The sequence below is a fragment of the Rhea americana genome, unplaced genomic scaffold (assembly GCF_003343005.1).
Source record: "Rhea americana isolate MKP2758 unplaced genomic scaffold, rheAme1 scaffold_42, whole genome shotgun sequence".
Taxonomy (NCBI): Eukaryota; Metazoa; Chordata; class Aves; order Rheiformes; family Rheidae; genus Rhea; species Rhea americana.
Genome location: NW_028186557.1, coordinates 2,905,335 through 2,922,885, shown reverse-complemented (window position 1 = coordinate 2,922,885; position 17,551 = coordinate 2,905,335). Strand labels below are relative to the sequence as shown.

Here is a 17,551-nt window from a genome sequence, read left to right as displayed (position 1 = left end):
AAAAAAAAAAAAAAAAAGATTTGGTAAAAATATAACAAGTCTGAAAAACCTCATTCATTGTCAATGCTGTTTTCCTAGCATGTTTTGCTTTATGGAAATTTAATGTTCTTAAGCACTCATTTTTACCTCATCAGATGAATTTTCTGCCCCAAACACAGAAGAATCAAACAAATTAAATCCAGGTGACTTTTGGGAGAAGCTTAAGAGAGAAAAGAAAGCAGGAAATTTTGGTGTTGCTTCTTCACAACCTGAATTATGAATGCTGTAATGACAAAAGAAGAAACTACATTAATAATTTAAGAAAGTAATGTAGGCAGCTTTTTTTCTTTTTCTGTTTTGTCACTTTCCTAAATTCCTACAGCTTCCATCAATACTTGCTTCTTGCAAAACACAACAAGCAGTATTACTCTGTAAAGAAGTGAAGTGCTTTTACTAATTCCCTTCCTTTTCTCCTCATACGCCAAGAAAACAATTTAAGGATAGAAACTGGTGTAAAAAAATATTACTGCAGGAGAAGGAAACAATTTGAGTAAAGGAGCCACAAAGAACGTATATCTCACACATTACTGAGTACAGTCCTCTTCTTTCAAAATAGCTTCAAACAGAAATGATACTCTAAGAACGAAATCTAATAAATTACCTAATATAAGTCACAAAAATTCTGAGTATGTTCAGAAGAGCTTTCCAGAGAAGTCTTTCCATAGTATCTTTCAGAAAGAAAGTAAATGCTTATAAAATAAACATCAATACAATTTTAGTCACAAAATCTAAATAAAAACTGAAATCATACAAGTCAAATGGAGGTGTTTTAGAGAACTGTGTTTTCTTTTCCTTTGAGTCAGGTGTTCTTAAAAATACAGGTGTTTCAGATGCTGTTAGAAAATGTTCATCACTTTCTTCTGCAGTGTCAGGATTATCCTCACTTGACTTAAAACTTGCATGTACCTCCTATTAAAAAGAAACATACAATAATATTCACAGCAGATATAATTTTCCAAATATCAGTAGTCTATTTATCTATAAATATATTCATTATATGTTTTAGAGTTAGTTAGGTATTTTCATTCTGATGAAAAATAAAGGGAATTTAATTACATGATCAATGTTCTGTATTCACCATAGTTACAACTGTAACCTTATTTTAGCTAATTTAATATGGACTTCTGATTGAAACTATACATGAAAATTTTCATTCCAAAAATAAAGAAACTTGTGAGGTGACTGAAAATATTGTTTTTGAATAAAAGATCTCATTCTAAGTTATGGGTTGGCATAATGCTTAAAGTCACACTGGAACCCTCTTGATATTCCCTACTGAAATAAAGGAACATCACCATAGAATATATTTCAGTTGACTGAGATATTTTCTCTCTTTCAAGAAATGTTAAATGCGAATGTACACTTCAATTCCATGGAGCAATTTCCATTAGACTGAATGTTGTTTTAAAAACATTCTTCTCCATCAGCTGCCTGCAGGCATGAGTCTGTAACAAGTCACCCAGAAGATGAGGAGTATCTCAAACTTGATCTTGATATAAACCTGTATGTGCAAGGTGTACACACAACTGGCTTAAATATATTAGTGCTGTGAGCTTGAACTCACACTCAGGCACAGTTCATAAAAGCAGCGCAAATGCAGCCATACAGATTCTGTAACAAGTACAAAGCCTGTCTACTTCAGTTTGTGGGAGAAGGAGTTTCAAATGCAAACATTTTAGAAAAATGTCCCTCTGCATCTTAACTCACATTGATGAAAATAATATCTACCAATTCTATACAAAAACATATTATGTGCATAAGGTTAGTTGTMCTAAAACCCCAGTAGTTGAGGGAATATAAAAAGTCGCAGAACACTGACTTGATCAAGAGCAATGAGTGCTATATTAATAATCAGAAAGCACAAACTGGCTTCTCACCTGTTGAGTGCCTTACAATGAATCATATTGTCAGTTCCTGGGACTTACGTCTTACCAATAGATTAAAATATGTCGAGATACTTTGACTGCTCTTTATTACATAAGAAATGGTTCACTTACTTCAGGTACGTATGAAGAATCCTTTGACTCATCTTCTGCTTCTTTATCATCACATTTGGCCTCTTGGTTTGCTATACAAAGAAATCAGCACTGCTTGCATCATAACAACATTTTAAATGGATAAATAAAAAATACATTGTGGAAAAGAATCCTTGAAAAAGATTCACTAACTTAGCATTGCTATTGATAAGGAAGTGTTCTGCCTGTGGTTTTCATAATAACCCACTATGCGGCCATTTTCGTAATAGTTTCCTACCACTTATTCACTATTGTTAAAGTAATGTTTAGGTTACTTCATATTGTTTGCTATATTCTTCTAATCTAGCTTTTGCTCTCTGAGAGTGCTAATACCAGTCAACAGAAACCATGTGAAAACAATATAAAAAGCACATTCATATGAGACTGATGAAGTGTATCTCAAAGTGTATCTTGGCTAAAGCCAAGATGGGAAATGAGAATGTTACCAGGCTTTCTTCCCTAATTTTCAGGCCACACAATGTTTCATGCACTGTGCGCTCAGGTCTTGTGTCTCAGGATGTATTATCAGGATCCTATGTATAAAAAAGGACTGTAATTTTTGACACAGACCTAAACTGGCAATATAAGTAAAAAAATGTATTTAAACTAAAGCTGAGTGCCTTGCGATTTCAGAATTACAGGTGCATTTGTAACCATTCTGTTTTGTTTCTGTTTCAAAAGTTAACCCTAATTTTTAGTAATTTTATTCTGATGCTTCTAGATTTCTAAATTACTTAGTTTATTATCACCCTTTTCTTTGCATTTTCTCATTCCTTTTCTGGGTAGACTCTTACTGGATTTCATTTTATCCATGCAATATGAGACTAGAGGGTAATTTATGAGCGATGCTGGGAGGCTCCTTTCATTAGCACCAGCCAACGCAGAATGCATCCCACATCAGTAGGCTACTGCTCAGTTCCACCCCCATTTAAATTGGGTCTTTGCCTGCCTGCTATACCCACTAGTTTAACTAACTTATCAAGGTAGAAAAGGAATATAAATGGTAGTCCACCTAATACCAAAGTTAAAATCCTATATTTTTCTCTATCATAATTATTTTATCTGGCATAGCATAACAGCTCATCCTATCCAAAAATGTCAGTGGTACTTTACCTACTACTGTATTTTCACTCTCAAACTGTTCATTAGGAGTCATCTGCTTTGGAGGAATTACCAGTCTAAAACACAAAAACAACACTACTGTTTGTCTGAATGGCAATTATTTCCATAATCTTAAATCTGAATAATGAAAATTACTTTATTAAMGAAAAGTTACCTGAATTGTATTTGGTTTTGCAGGCTTGCTATCGATGAAAGTTCAGCAATTTGTGGACTGTTAGTCCCTGCATTGCCAATAACCATCTAGAACACAGGAAAAAATTCAACTGAAGTAGCTTATGAAATTTTTACTTCAACAATATTGCTCTGATTTCCCCTTAAACAGTTCAAATTCATTCTTTTAAACTCTGCTGAGGGGTCATAACTATGTTTTTTGCCTTTCTTTGCATTACCCCCAGCTGAACTTTTTTATAGTGTAATACCTAAAACCACTTGTACTGTTTTTGATAAAGTCTCACTTACGCCATTAATGGCTAGGGATAAATAACTAACTTTTTAGTCTTACTAGTAATATTACGTAATAGACCAACTTTAGTCATGTTTTCTACCACTGCAGTCAGGTTGCTCCTGCTTGACAACACAGAAAGGGCTGGAGCCAGGCCTGTTTCTATCTCTAAAGGCCAAAGTGGGTATGCACATGAGTAAGCCTATCCCCTGTGCGGAGTGCAGAACTGCAGGAGACATAAAAACACTCCCCTCCTTACAGATTTTCATCAGATCAGAAGCCCCAGCTCTCACACATAGCATGTATTTGTGCCTTAAGGGCACACAGTGGCACTAGAAATCTATGCCTCAGCAATAGAAACACATTATTTTACAGGGAACTTTTTTTTTTTTTTTTGTAAAACATATCAAACAGAATTTAACTTGAGTTGGGGGACACAAGGGCTGGGTATTCAGAATCTGTCTGCCACTCAGCTCCTGTAGCTTATAGCACTCCTTTTCTGAACCATAGCAACCTCCTTTCCTCCATTCCTTTTATTTTTCCTCAGACTCCATCCTCYTTTCCTTGTTGCCATCACCCTTTCTTAAAGTTCCCTTAACCTTGACTTACTGCTTTCCACTATTCTCCTGAATGCAATTCTAGGTCCTACCCTACCTCCCCATTCTCATCTCTGGATTACCCTGGCAACAGCCCTTCCTTCATCCTCATCATGTTCAACTCTTTCAGTCACTCACCAATCATAATTGTCTGATATTTCCTCTGGTCTTGCTCCACTCAATCTAGCCCTTGCCCTTAATGTTGCCTTATCTTATAAAGGTTTTTCCTTCTATCACAGGCTCTATCCTAAATCATTTAGTGATTGACCCACTTCATCTTTCAGGTCCTTGAAATTCCTAATAAAACCACAACTGGTTCTTGTAAGCTTTTACTTGAAAAACGTTGTTCATTAAAATTTGGGTTAAAATAGATCCAGTGAAATGTACCTTAAAAATAAAGGTTTTTGTATGAAAACGTCCTCAAACTTTTGCACAGCAAAAACTATTGCAAACAATGAACATACTTTATCTTCTATGGCCTTACCTTATCTGAGTATGTCTTTTATACTTTGCTAATCTGTTGGCCTATGAAAGCTCTTGCAGTTAACGAGATTTTATTAGCAGTTTTTATACCTATGCATGTTGTTCCTCCACTTTGTTTCTGGATTGTTTTGCTGTGTTAGAGTATTTAAGATATTAAGCTGCAGAACTTTCAACTTTTCAAGAAAGTGCCACAGGAGCTGGAGGTTTTATGAGAAGGAAAAAAAATGCAGCTGCAGACTCCTCAAGTGTACGCAGCAGTGCTGCCAGTGGTTTTGACTCCTCTGAGCCGGGCTTTTTTTTTTTTTTTTTTTTTTTCCTGACTGATTTTCAGAATTGAGCTGTTGACCATAAAGTTTTCTGTATAGCATCCTGCGCATTTAGTCCTTTATGAAATCCTTCATTACGGAGCAGATGACTGATGATTATTCAGTAATGAAAGATTATGGTGCTGTATTAAAATTCCAAAAATTTGCTACATACAATCAAGTAAATCTACATAGGTTATTCTAAGCTTTAACAAGTTTTATACAAAATGATTTGGATAAATTGTCTACCCAAACTTTGAGAGGGAACCAATATTAGAATATTTAATAAGACTATCAGTCTCACTTCATAACAGCATATATCATTTTGTAATAAGATACACATTTCCAGTTGAATTAGAAATGACACTAAAGGAGGCAAGACTTAGCACCTTGGTTCCAGTGTTAACAAGTTTTATGTAAGATATAATAGCACTGGATATATTTGATGTATTTTAAATTTAAACAGGCATATAAAACATATTGGACAATCCTACATTTTTACCAACGGGAGAACTGCATACCTGTGCCTGATTTTCTGCGTGGCTGGAGGAACTGCTAGCAACCACTGAGTGTTGCATAGATTCTTCGTTTTCTTCTCTGCCTAGAGTAATAAATACTATTTAATATTGTTAATAGTACTAAGTATCCAAAGCATGGCATTGTTAAACAGAATTTGTGAACAAAGCTTATAAACTTTCCTCTTAAAAGATAGCGTAAAGAGAGGTATCTCAGAATACGCAAGTATCAAGCAATTTACTACAAAAAATATTCATTTACAAATGCTGCTAAAGGTAGGTTTCAAATCTTTCTGACACTACATTATCACATACATCACTTTCCTCACTGCACAGATGAGAGAGGAATCAGACACAGAAGATTTTCAAAATATAAGGACGGCTAAGTATTCAACTGCTGTAGAAAGCCTGGTGCCAAAAAGCACAGTAGAAGTAGTTGAACCTGCTTTATTATCATGGTTTCCATTCATTTACTTCATAGATAAGCCAAAATCCTCACAAAAAAGATAATTAGAAACACACTGTACCTGTTTCTGTCCGTTGCATAGAGAATCTAATAGTCGGTACAGATTGGACTAATTTCTGAGGAATGCAAGGGAGATGTAATGGTTTATACAGCTGATGTTTCTCATTTAACAAGGATGGATGTTCACTCGCTTCAAATATCCTAAAAGAAAAAAATAGTTAATAACTATAAAAAAACAGGAAATCATAAAATCCAACTGCTTCAAGTAAATGGAGTTTTAAAGGGAGATCCATGCTTCCAGGGAGGTTCTACCTCTTTTAGCTCCAGTAAAACATAAACCTTTAAGTTTTCCTTAAAGAACAACAGACAGAAAATGTCATTCAAAGCAGAAGACGTGAAGTAATAATGAGCTAACCATAAAAACACTGCCAGCTTGAATTTTATCAGTATCAAAGAAAAGTACTATAAAAGTATAAAATCCCAACTACTAAAAGTACCCTAACCATTATTATAGTCCTAAAATCACATTTTCACATTTAGAAACACTTTTTCTCTCCCTGAGGTTGTCTGAAATACTCATACTGTATACACACAAAACAGAAAACTACAGCAAGTGCTTTCACTTGCAAGTTTATATACGTAGGGTAAATAGCCTTTTATAGCACAGATACAGAAGTTAGCAGGACAAAGCAAGGTAAAGTGACTATTTGGCACAAGAACATTTACCACTTTTTAAAATAAGGAGTTTTATTTTATTCTATTTCTGGCATTCCTGCTTGATGCCACTGTGCTTCTAGCTACAATGTCTGATTTATGGCTGACTAAGCAATACTAGTCAGAACAACTGAAGATTTGAATCAAGTTCTTTTTTTACTGAAGTTTTTTTTAAATAAAAAGCAAGAAAAAATGCAGAATGCACTTTATACGGTAGTATGGAGCAAAATTAGCAGTGCTACTGGTAAAACAACACCAAACTAGAAGTTGTGAATAAGATATTGGCCAACAACAAATTAAACTAATATATCTGTGCAACTCTTATTACATAAAATAATGAATGCATCTCAAACAAATAACTCTGATGAAAAGGACTATCTTCACCTGTAGAGCTACATACATGCCTTGTGCTGTACTAGACTCAGAGACCTAACAAACTGCATAAACCACATACCAGCCAACATATCAATTAAATAAAACAGGAATAATGGGGTTTTTTTTCCTGTATTTCTTCCAGTCTTAGTAATTACAGATGTTGCTTGTGTCAAGAATGAGTACTGCAGGAAATAAGATGTTCATCTGAATGGCATCTCTTCAAGACTGGATGTGGAGAGCTTAAAAGCAAGAAGAGATAAAACCGGAGCTGAGCGCAGAACGCTGGCTGAGTTTGCTTACTCGCCTTTTGCTCCGAACGGCTTCTCTAGCCACTTTATCACAATCACCATTCAATAGTGAATTAACTGAACAAGGCTGTTGCTGATGGTTACAAGTTCGATTGCCATCAAGTAGCTTTTTACAGACCTTAGGCTGCCAAATGGTGTTTTTAAAAGTTCCTGGAGTTACTTTCTGTATGTTTTTGTAAAATCTAGCAGACATCTCACCACATTTCTAAATATTTGCCTGCCATGAAATAAAGAGTTTTTCTACATTTATCTAGTCAGAAGACTATATCAACAGTAGTTAAAAAAAAAAAAACTTAAGAGTTTGAGTCTTGTTTGTTTTTTAGTTTTAGTGATAATACCTTCCCAAAAAAAGCCTGCAGTTAAATTTAATGTATATAYAATACCTCTAAATCCTTCCCTCCCCCAAAACACTATTGAAAGAAAAAAAACTCATAGGCACCTTCTCTGACGTAATTAATAACGACTGAAAGAAAAAAAAATCAAGCTGCAGGCTGAAGTCAAACTGCAGCAACAAGAAAGATCATTTGTCCTCTTTATCTACTTCATTGTTAGTAGACATCTGAGTAGATAAAAAAATCTTTATTTTGATTGATATTGCAAAATAGATAATATTTTTGGTTTTTACTGAGTTGCAAATTAAAGAAAAAAATAGATATTCCTAAGTCAAAATAACATTGCATTTCCTTAGCAGTAATTTCTCCCTACATAATGAAGCCTAAAGATGAATATGGCTTTATCTTTACTATTGTACTTAAGTATATTTTGATTATACCTATGAAGAATCACACTGACTACTGTGGTATTTACCAGGGCTTTTTACTGAAGCTGTATTCAGTACTCTTGTCACAAGCACGCTAGCAAGTTCTTTAGGAAGTAGGATTTTTAATGACTAACTGTCCTAATAACTAATAATAAAGTTATTATTAATAACCTATAATGTTATTAATTACCTAACAACTACCTATGAAGTTTTGCTCAGCACAGTGTTGACTATTCATATATATTTGCGCTTAGAAGTCCAGAAATAGTTTTATAAGTATTTTTCCAAGATTTATATTATGAAGTTTTTTCCCTTTGGTCATTAAAGGTAATCATTCATAATACAAAGACACTGAAAGAATGGCACTAACCCTCTACAGAATATGCTTTATAAGAAATATTAACAAAAAAGGTCTCCTTTAGAGCACAAGATATTTTAGGTATTCAGAAGTAGAATTAAAATATAGAATCAAATTGAAGGAACAAATTTGCAGAATAACAGAATCAAATCTCTCTCGAACATTTTAGAAAAGCAAAGGGAATGAACATGGTATGTGCCAAAGCATTTACTATTTCAGCCTTTCTACATAATAAATATGATCTCTAATTAAGAAATAAAGACCAGAGATTCAAAAGAGTTCCAGTAACTTAGCAGTTCAACTGGCTTTAAAATTCAAACAGAAATGCGCTGCTATGTAGTGTTCCTATTTAGTGATTCATAAGAACCCTTGATTTGGTAATTTTAACTATGATAATTGTTCTGTATAACTGGTGTACAATGAAAGCCTACTAATTAGAAAAAACAGCTTGTATGAGAAGAGGAGTCTCTGTTCTGCAGCCAGCCTAACTGACAACTAGCTGGCCAGCAATAACTGCTTCAAACTGAAATGTCCCAAGCTTTCTAAAAAAAACAGTTACCATTGACATTCTCCTGTCCAAATAAAAACATATATATCATCAGCTATAACCTTCAGGTTAGGCTCTTGTCTTGTAGCTCTGTAAAACATCTCATGAGTTTTAATTTGTAAATTGTTCCACTCAGTGCTTTCATTGCTCTGCTTAGTTCTTTCCCTTGATGCTTCTGGTTTCTCTTCATGCTGTTCTGCTTCAGTTCACGGAGATTCACAGTATAATTCTTTCTTTCTTTACTTCTTTTGTGGCAGAAGAAGATATGTCTCATTTCTTCATAAAGCTGCCTTTGCTCAGGAGTCATCCTGTAGTGACYGAGGAACAGCTCGCAAGAGACTATTGCCTTTGGTACCCATATTCTACTGTTACATATATGTATGTTGCCTTGCATCTGCAAAGGTTTTACTTCGTATGACTATAGAATATGCTTTCCAAGAAGTATTAGCAAAAAATGTCTCATTTAGAACATAAGATAATTTAGGTTTTCAGAAGTATAATTAAAATATATAATTTAGTACATTTTCTGTTTTTATAGTGATCATATTCACAGATTCATAATATATCTGTTTTAACATCAATAACTAATCAAATTATCTACTTCTATGCTTTCTAGTAAAGGTGATTTTAGCAAATGACAATCCTGATTTCACGAATGCTGTTTTTAATACACTAATGCCAAATAGGGATTTTTAAAAACAATTTTACACCTTTTGCCACAAGTCTTTATATTGTGAATACCTTTGACATGAATAAACTTAAAAATTTACTCTAGGCAAAACAGATTAATTAATAATCAGATTATGGTCTGATACTATCGCTCATATGCTGTACCAGGTAAATGCGTACATGCAGGTTAGAGAAATGTGGGTTACAATAATGTAAAATGTTTGCAGCTTCTTTTAACCATGATGCAAGCCATGGCATGGTTGCTTCAGTAACAGCATCTACCTCTATGTGATCAAGACACAACTTCTGGTGAAGGTGCAACCACCTGAAGACTCCATGGCACAGAGGCAGACACAGAACTGGCAGGTCTAGCAAGATGCCCTTCACAAACTCTTTCTAGGAGAGGTTTGACTGGGAGCTTCTCAAACCCTCAGTCCCYGAGCAGATTTCCTCTGTCTTTACAATATTTCTCTGTCTTTTACAATATTTCWTTAATTAGCATTCTCCTCCCTCAGATTGTATATTTTTGGTTCCTTTGAAATTCCATAGGACAGTTTCCAGCCTTTTTTACTTATTCTTACATCTCAGTGGATTTCTTGCTTCCCTGTATTCCTGAGGTCTTGCCAGTTAAGAAAAGCACATATATGTAAATAGAACTGATGAAAGGCTATAACCCATAAAAAGTTAATCACTTGAAAAATATCCTCTATAGGAGGATATTTAAAAATGTCCATGTGGAAAGGAYCTTAGGGATAGTTACAATGACACATTTCTATACATACAGTGCTTTAAATGGCTAATTTAAAACCCTAAAAAGCTTCCTTTTCAAGCACMACAAAACGTAAAGTCACTTGAACCAAGTCTTTCGGATATATTTTCAGTTTCAAATGGAATTTGGTCTAATGGCACTAGCTCTAAGGATGATGTTTCAATACTCACAAGGATTCCAGGTGAGTGCATGATGATGCTGATGGTGATTTTCAGTCACTTGTAAATGATTTCCAATTAAAGTGAACCCCAGTTGTAARTGTCCATTGACTAATTTACTAAGCCATTAATCCTGTCTGTGAAACTTTCACTCATGCTTGTTTTTAAATTTCTTTAGCAGTTCAGAAATGAACACAAATGTCATTTGGAACCTGATTGCTTTTTGACCAAATATTTGTTTAGCAGAGTTAATGTATTTTATTTCTGACTGCATAGTCACTGCAGCTGTATTCCAGACCTATAAAGTTATCCACATAATGCTCTAAGCAGTAGCTATGAGGAACAAAGATTTGTATAAAATACTTCAGGACAGTAAGTTTCCAGAAACATTTTGCTTTCAAGAATCAAAATTCACGACCATTTTTTATTAAACCCTAAGAAATACGAAACTCTTAAAATTACATAATTAAATCACCTGCCCAGGGCCGGAGAAGCCTGACAATCACTATCATAGCAACAATTTGTGTTTGTTATAGTTTTTGCGTAAATGCTGAATTGGCATTCTAGATAAAAGCATGGAAAAATAACTCGTTTTTAAATGTACCTTTCTTTAACCTCCTTTGGTCTCTCTAGACTTTTTTTATTTGTTCCTTCCATGATTTCTGAATTATTTTGATCTTCTGTAGTCCCTTCAAATGTCTGAAAAGGTAAAGAACATATAAACATCAACATCATAAAAACTTGAAAAAWTATGGTTACATGCTGCAAATGTTTCCTAAAACTGATGAATCAATATATAGTAACACTGTTTCTGTAGCCACAACAGTTTAAAGAAACAAGCAGAACAAGGTTTGAAGAGAGGGGCAATTTTTTTGTTGTTGGACCAACTGTAACCGGAATAAACACAGAAGTTTTTGTGCATAGACACTACAAACCTATTCAGAACAAGCAGCTTTTTATATGTTCTTCTTAATAGACACAAATTAACTGACCTCATCCCTTTTTACTCTATGTTTATACAGCACCTACCACATTGGGAGCTTCAGTCTATAATTACAAATTATAAATAAAAACAACCACTGGCGCACAGTATGCTTCTGTCAGCACTAGGCTGGCTGCAGTGGACAGGGCTGACACAGCTATAACTGGAATATTTGATCATCTGGTCCAGAGAGGAAGAAGTGGCCAGCTGTGATACTATAAAAACTTACCAAAACCTTTAGGAGACTGGTATTCAGGCTTAGGAGAGACCGCTGACCTCTTAGTAGAGGAGTGGGTCGAAGTGCTTTCCTGACGAAGTCCTTTTTTGAAAGATTATCACTTTGGAAGGAGCATTTCTTCTTGTCATTGGAGCTATACTAATGTCCTGCCTTAAATCAGCAGGCTGTACCTCTGAGGTTTATTTATCCTCACATTTATTTTTTAAAAAATAGGAATTTATGTGACTCTTGCTGCAAACCACATTTAGTTAATCATATCAACAGAACCTTCTAAAAACTAGTATAATCTTTGACAGCAATGCATTCAAGCCCTGGGGCTCATTAAGGAAGGGCACTGCTATATTTTGAGGAATATCATCTGGCCTTCTTGAACTACTACAGAAGTCACAGTGGCACAATGCCTTGAAGGAAATGATGGTGTAAACTGAGGTCAATAAAAAGCAAGCTTTAAGAGCTCTTACGTTCACAGACTCTTCTTCCCTAAGAAAACATATGTGATGCTACAGAAACATAATTACTAATTCTGGAATTCTCCTGTTCATCTGTGTGCTTGAAAATTCATTACATTTTTTATGTTTCAGAAAATCTAATGGTATATATATAAAAATATGCATATAAAATAGAATTAAAATACACAGTTACCTTTTTAAAATAATTAATTTTCATTTCTAATTCTTTTATTTCTTTTTCAAATTCAATTGATTCTTGTGTAGCAACTGCAGCATGCTTTAAAATTTCCTGTGCTTTTTGCCTCAGAGAAGCACTTTCATGTTAAGGAATATAAACGGTACAAAAAATGTAATCATGTCAGAGAATAAAGATACTAAACCTTAAGCTCCCTCTAAGCATTTTATTGAAAAGCTTTCCTTTTACAAAGCCTATCAAATGTAAATTGTATTTGTAGGAAAATGGAGGAYAAAGCTCCCACTAGACAATCACTGACGCTGGATTGCTCATAGGGTAAAAATCCTATGGGAAAAATGTAATAAATGAAACGTTAGTGAGGAACTCCCATTTTTTCTAGTAATTTGCCAAAGAAATAGTTCTTCATCGAAAAGAGCAGAAAGGGTCACTCRTGAACTTGGTGAATCAAGGAGATGAGGGCTATCTCCATGCAGGCCATGGGATTCAATTTAAGTTCTGATCCTATGAAAGCTACAGGAACAGGAATTTCAGCAATGCTACAAAAGTCTCTGCGGTAACATTACTTTTTTCAGGTTAGGTGTACTAAGAAATCCCCTGCAGCTCTATCCCATAAGCGCAAATGCTAGATGTACAGGAAGCTCTGACAAGTTTACATTTCCTAGGCAGATATTCAAATCTAACTTTGCTTAGTCATCTCTTCCTTAATGGAGCATTTTGACTGATATGCTATTAAATGAGATTTGTTTTTCTTCACCCAAAATGCTCCCATAAACTTTAACTGAAGCTTATTATTTGGCCTTCTGTTTTCTCATAGGAAAATACCTATGCTGTCACTCTAGACCTAAACCTGTAAATAATTACGACACTTTTTAATATAAAGTTGTGAAAGGTAGATATAAACTTTTCCACCRTAAACTGCATAAACACTACACAACAAGGATACATCTGTAAAGCCCAGTCATGAAGTGATTTAAAAGATGTAGGCTCTGCAAAAATAAATTTCATTTTAGAACATTAATTCACAAATCAAATTTTCTAGCAAATGTACRATAAATTAATAGATTGGGAGCTTTTATCTTTGGATTAGCGTATATTTAACAGAAATAGCAGTATAGAGAGAAAGACCATGGAAAAAGCATGAAAATAAATCTAYAAAAATACACTGAAATAGACTTTTGAGAGGCTAGACCTAATGTAATTTTATTATTAAGGCATTTTTTACCCCAAGAAATCTAATGGCAAACCTCTCSCCCTTAGATTCATGGGTTGGAAGAGTAAGTATTAGCACGCATATTCTAAATYCTTGTTCAAAATCTTCTCTCTCAAAAAAATATAGCAGAAAAAAAATTCATTAGCTGAAGACATACTGTGAAAAATTAATTAGTTGGTGTTTGTACAGTACTTTTAATGTGCAGTGCATGCCAGTGTTTACACCAGGATTTAYTGTTAAAACCTCGACAATATTAATGCTAAAATACCAATATCCAAGTAAGCATCTTCTTGTAATTTATATCTCTCAGACTGTTGCAAAATTCTGTTTTGGATTTCTTCAAGCTCTTTCTTTTTTCTGTARTATTCCTGTGCAAGTGGAGTTTCGGAATATTTCTCATGGTGTTGCTTCAAAATCTCTTTATACTGAATTATGTAATCCTGATACATTTTCCTATAAAAAATACACATCATTTAATTTTTTTCACATGAAGCTATTATTCCTAAGGAAAAACAGTATTAATTTATGGAATCAGCTCAATTAGATTGTGAGATTATGCTCAGTATATCACTATTAGGCCCTAATTTTTCTCTTCCCGTTATTTTCAACAAAGATTATACTGCACATAACAAAGAATACAGTTGTGATGTAAAAAGCAGTCAGGCCTCATTGTCCTGAAAGGAATGCAGATTATACCATATTCAAAGGCAACTTTGCAGACGTAAAATGTTTTTACTCTCTTCGTAATTATTACGAAACTCAGAGTAGCCCAAATTCCTTGCTGGTTTACATTGGCACAACTCTGCTGATTTCAGTAGAGCTGTATCAAACTTACACTAAAAGAGAACTTGGCCTCATATCCTTTATTTAGAGGAGCCTGATGCATCACTTAAGTAAAAGCTGCCTCCAAGGAAATGCTGAGCAACCTGTATCTGACTCAGGGAAGCCTTAAACAGGTAAATTAGTCACATAAAAACAATAAGATTATTCATGCTTAAGGTTAAGCAAACACAYAAATGTTTAGCTGGCAAAGAGCCAGAATGCTCAGTTCCTTTTAAGACTGCCCYCTAAATTAATCTTACATTAATATAATTCATGGACATTATGTGAGTACATAGTTACAAATGAATAAAGTAGGTAGCATCAATTAAGAGGACCCATTAAATAAACATTCACTGCATTTTAGAAGTTTAAAATGGCTATTGTAGAAATCACTATAAAAACAAATAAATACCATAACAAGTAATTGGATGCAATTCATCACATAAAGCTGAAAATTAATCAATAGCATGTTTGGAAAGATGAGAAAGAAAAGTGCTGTAGCACACAATCATGTGTTAAATCAGTGACAGTAACTGCATTGGAAAAGACTTTCCTTGGTCTGTTTCCCTATTCAGGCAAGGAATTTATAGGATAGATTGCAAATGACAGATCAACTATTCAACTGTCTCATCAGCCRAATGAATCAACCAGGGGAGGCTGGACTAGATGATCTCCAGAGGTCCCTTCCAACCTTACTGATTCTATGATTCTATGATGAGTCTTCTATGTACACCAATAATGCTGATGAGTATAACTTTCATTGTAGGTATTTTCCAGGGCAAAAGAAATATCTTTTGGGGAAAGTGAGTAATTAACAATGCATCAGGGAACTGGTTCTAGTTTCTTAATGTCACGTGCAGGTGATGTAAAGATAGGTCTGCAGGAAGTCTATATTTCACACACAGACAAGAGGTTAACTATTAATGCTTTTTAAAACTGAATAATAACAAGCAGCACCAGATATCTTTATTTCTTTCTGCCTTGGAAATTAAATGCTTAACTGCTTAAATGAAATTAAATTATATCATTTTTCAAATGTTGGTATTATACATCTCTTATTCTTGAAGAAAGATAAATTTGAGCATATGCAAAATGTATTACAGGAATTCTATGCTGAGAATTTATATAGCTAGTGCATGTTAATAAACACATATCACAGGTACAGGCATCTACTGTGTATTGTTACTGCAGGCTCATCATTTATGAGAAAGAAATATTATACAAAGTTGCTTGAGACTAGAATATGCCATTATAAAATCATAGATTTGAAGTAGAACAAAATGTAATGCTCTAAGAAACGGTAAAAGTGACAACAGAGAAGGGGAAATTTTAGAATATTAAGTTATTAGCACCCATGTAGATTAGCCAGAAATTCCTTTATGAAACAAGTTATGTTTCTAAACTAAAGCCAGAAATCCACTTGTTTGCCTGCAGCATTAATAAAGCGTACATTAAGGAACATTTTCATTACATGAGAAGCATATACTATTCCTTTTTAAAAAAAGTATTTCACCATAACCTCCAATAAATCATTAAATACAATAAGGCTGAAAGGCAGACATTTCTGGCTGCCCTATGGCTAGGCCAGACAAYGGAAGAGAATGAAAGTTGTGTCCAAACTCAATAGTGGAAGCTTCTGCTCTTACAAAAAAATAYCCCCAAAACAATAAAAATAAAAAATAAAATCTTTATTATCATAGGAGAAAAAAAATRATCTCAGCTTTCAAATAAAACCGTACTCCAGACACCAGTTTCTGTTAAATTGACTCAAGRTCAAAACAGTTGTTCAGAGGAACAAAATTCTAATTCAACACTGTTATGATTCAAAGTTGTGAAAACGAGGAATTGAGACATCTCAAGTTTTGTGTTAAATGGGACATTAATATATTTGCATTTCAACACAGGAGTCTTGTGACTCTAAAAAGTTATTACTGTACCAAATTTTCCAGGTATGACTTGTACATTTCAAACTTTGAAAATAATAAGGTAAATATCAAGTCATCTTCAAACTTTAAAAGAATACTTTTCCCAAAACACATTTTCCACAGATTAGTAGTTATAGCTGTACATAGTATAAGTATTGGCCTTAAGAAATTGTCACTATTTTTAATATTTATTCTAAGCAATTCACATTCTCCGGTCACCATAGTTAAACACTGGCTATTAAGCATTCAGCAGTACATTAAAGTCATTAGCATAAGTTTTAATTTCATATCAGTGGGAAAAGGGCAATAGCCAAAAAAAACCTTGAACACTATATGAATAGCCGCTTATTTCTTCTTCCTTCTTCATATCACTTATTTTCAGGATTAACTTTCAGTACTAAATGTTCTTATATGTACTTGAAATTAATAATAATAAAGAAATGTGGAACATTTCTAAAATCTCCATAATAAGAGCCTAATTAAATGCAAATTAAAATGATTTTTCCATCTAAAGCAATATGTACTGAATGTCCTCAAATGCCAGGCTAACAGGGCATTGTGCATATTAAGTTTTAAAAGTACTTATTTTTCTTCCTGATTTGTTTATTTAGAATTTGCTGAATGCACATCTTACTCTTTTGGAAAAAATTATCAAATGCTTCAGTACAGAGGGAGTATATTTGAAAGAACTATCTGAAGACCATTGTTATAAAATGTATAAATTAAATTCATATTATGATTTATAATGTCTAATAATTAAGCTCAGGAAAACAAATTAAATCAAACACTCCTGTTGCAATTGAAACTGGTCAACTAAAGAAGCGATTTAAAAGTAATGCTTCTCTGGCTTGTCAGCTTGGATTGGTGAACGTCAAAATGGCTTTATCACATACTAACAGAAAGCTAATTTAGCCTTATTTTCACCCAATATAGAGCTATGAACAAGAAGACAACAGGTAAACTACTCACTGAGTTARTTAAAGCTTATTGGACACCTAATGCTATTTCTGCAGTCTTAAACAATCGGCAAAAAGAGCACTTACAAAAAAAAACAAACCTAAAATTTTCAATTATAATTACCTAAAGTT

The 17,551-nt window shown here is 33.9% G+C and overlaps 1 protein-coding gene across 1 annotated transcript in view; it reads right to left on the bottom strand.

Annotated features, from left to right (window-relative positions):
* The window catches only part of CUNH14orf39 (chromosome unknown C14orf39 homolog), a 30,459-nt gene that overhangs the window by 2,777 nt on the left and 10,131 nt on the right, over positions 1–17,551 (bottom strand). Inside the window, exons 5-15 of the mRNA XM_085314993.1 lie at positions 13,985–14,169; positions 13,450–13,492; positions 12,504–12,624; positions 11,246–11,340; positions 6,045–6,184; positions 5,524–5,603; positions 3,331–3,416; positions 3,168–3,232; positions 2,037–2,107; positions 791–948; positions 127–262 (exon numbers count right to left, since the gene is read on the bottom strand). Coding sequence (XP_085171119.1) covers positions 127–262; positions 791–948; positions 2,037–2,107; positions 3,168–3,232; positions 3,331–3,416; positions 5,524–5,603; positions 6,045–6,184; positions 11,246–11,340; positions 12,504–12,624; positions 13,450–13,492; positions 13,985–14,169 — 1,180 coding nt within the window. The remainder of the gene's footprint in view (positions 1–126; positions 263–790; positions 949–2,036; positions 2,108–3,167; positions 3,233–3,330; positions 3,417–5,523; positions 5,604–6,044; positions 6,185–11,245; positions 11,341–12,503; positions 12,625–13,449; positions 13,493–13,984; positions 14,170–17,551) is intronic.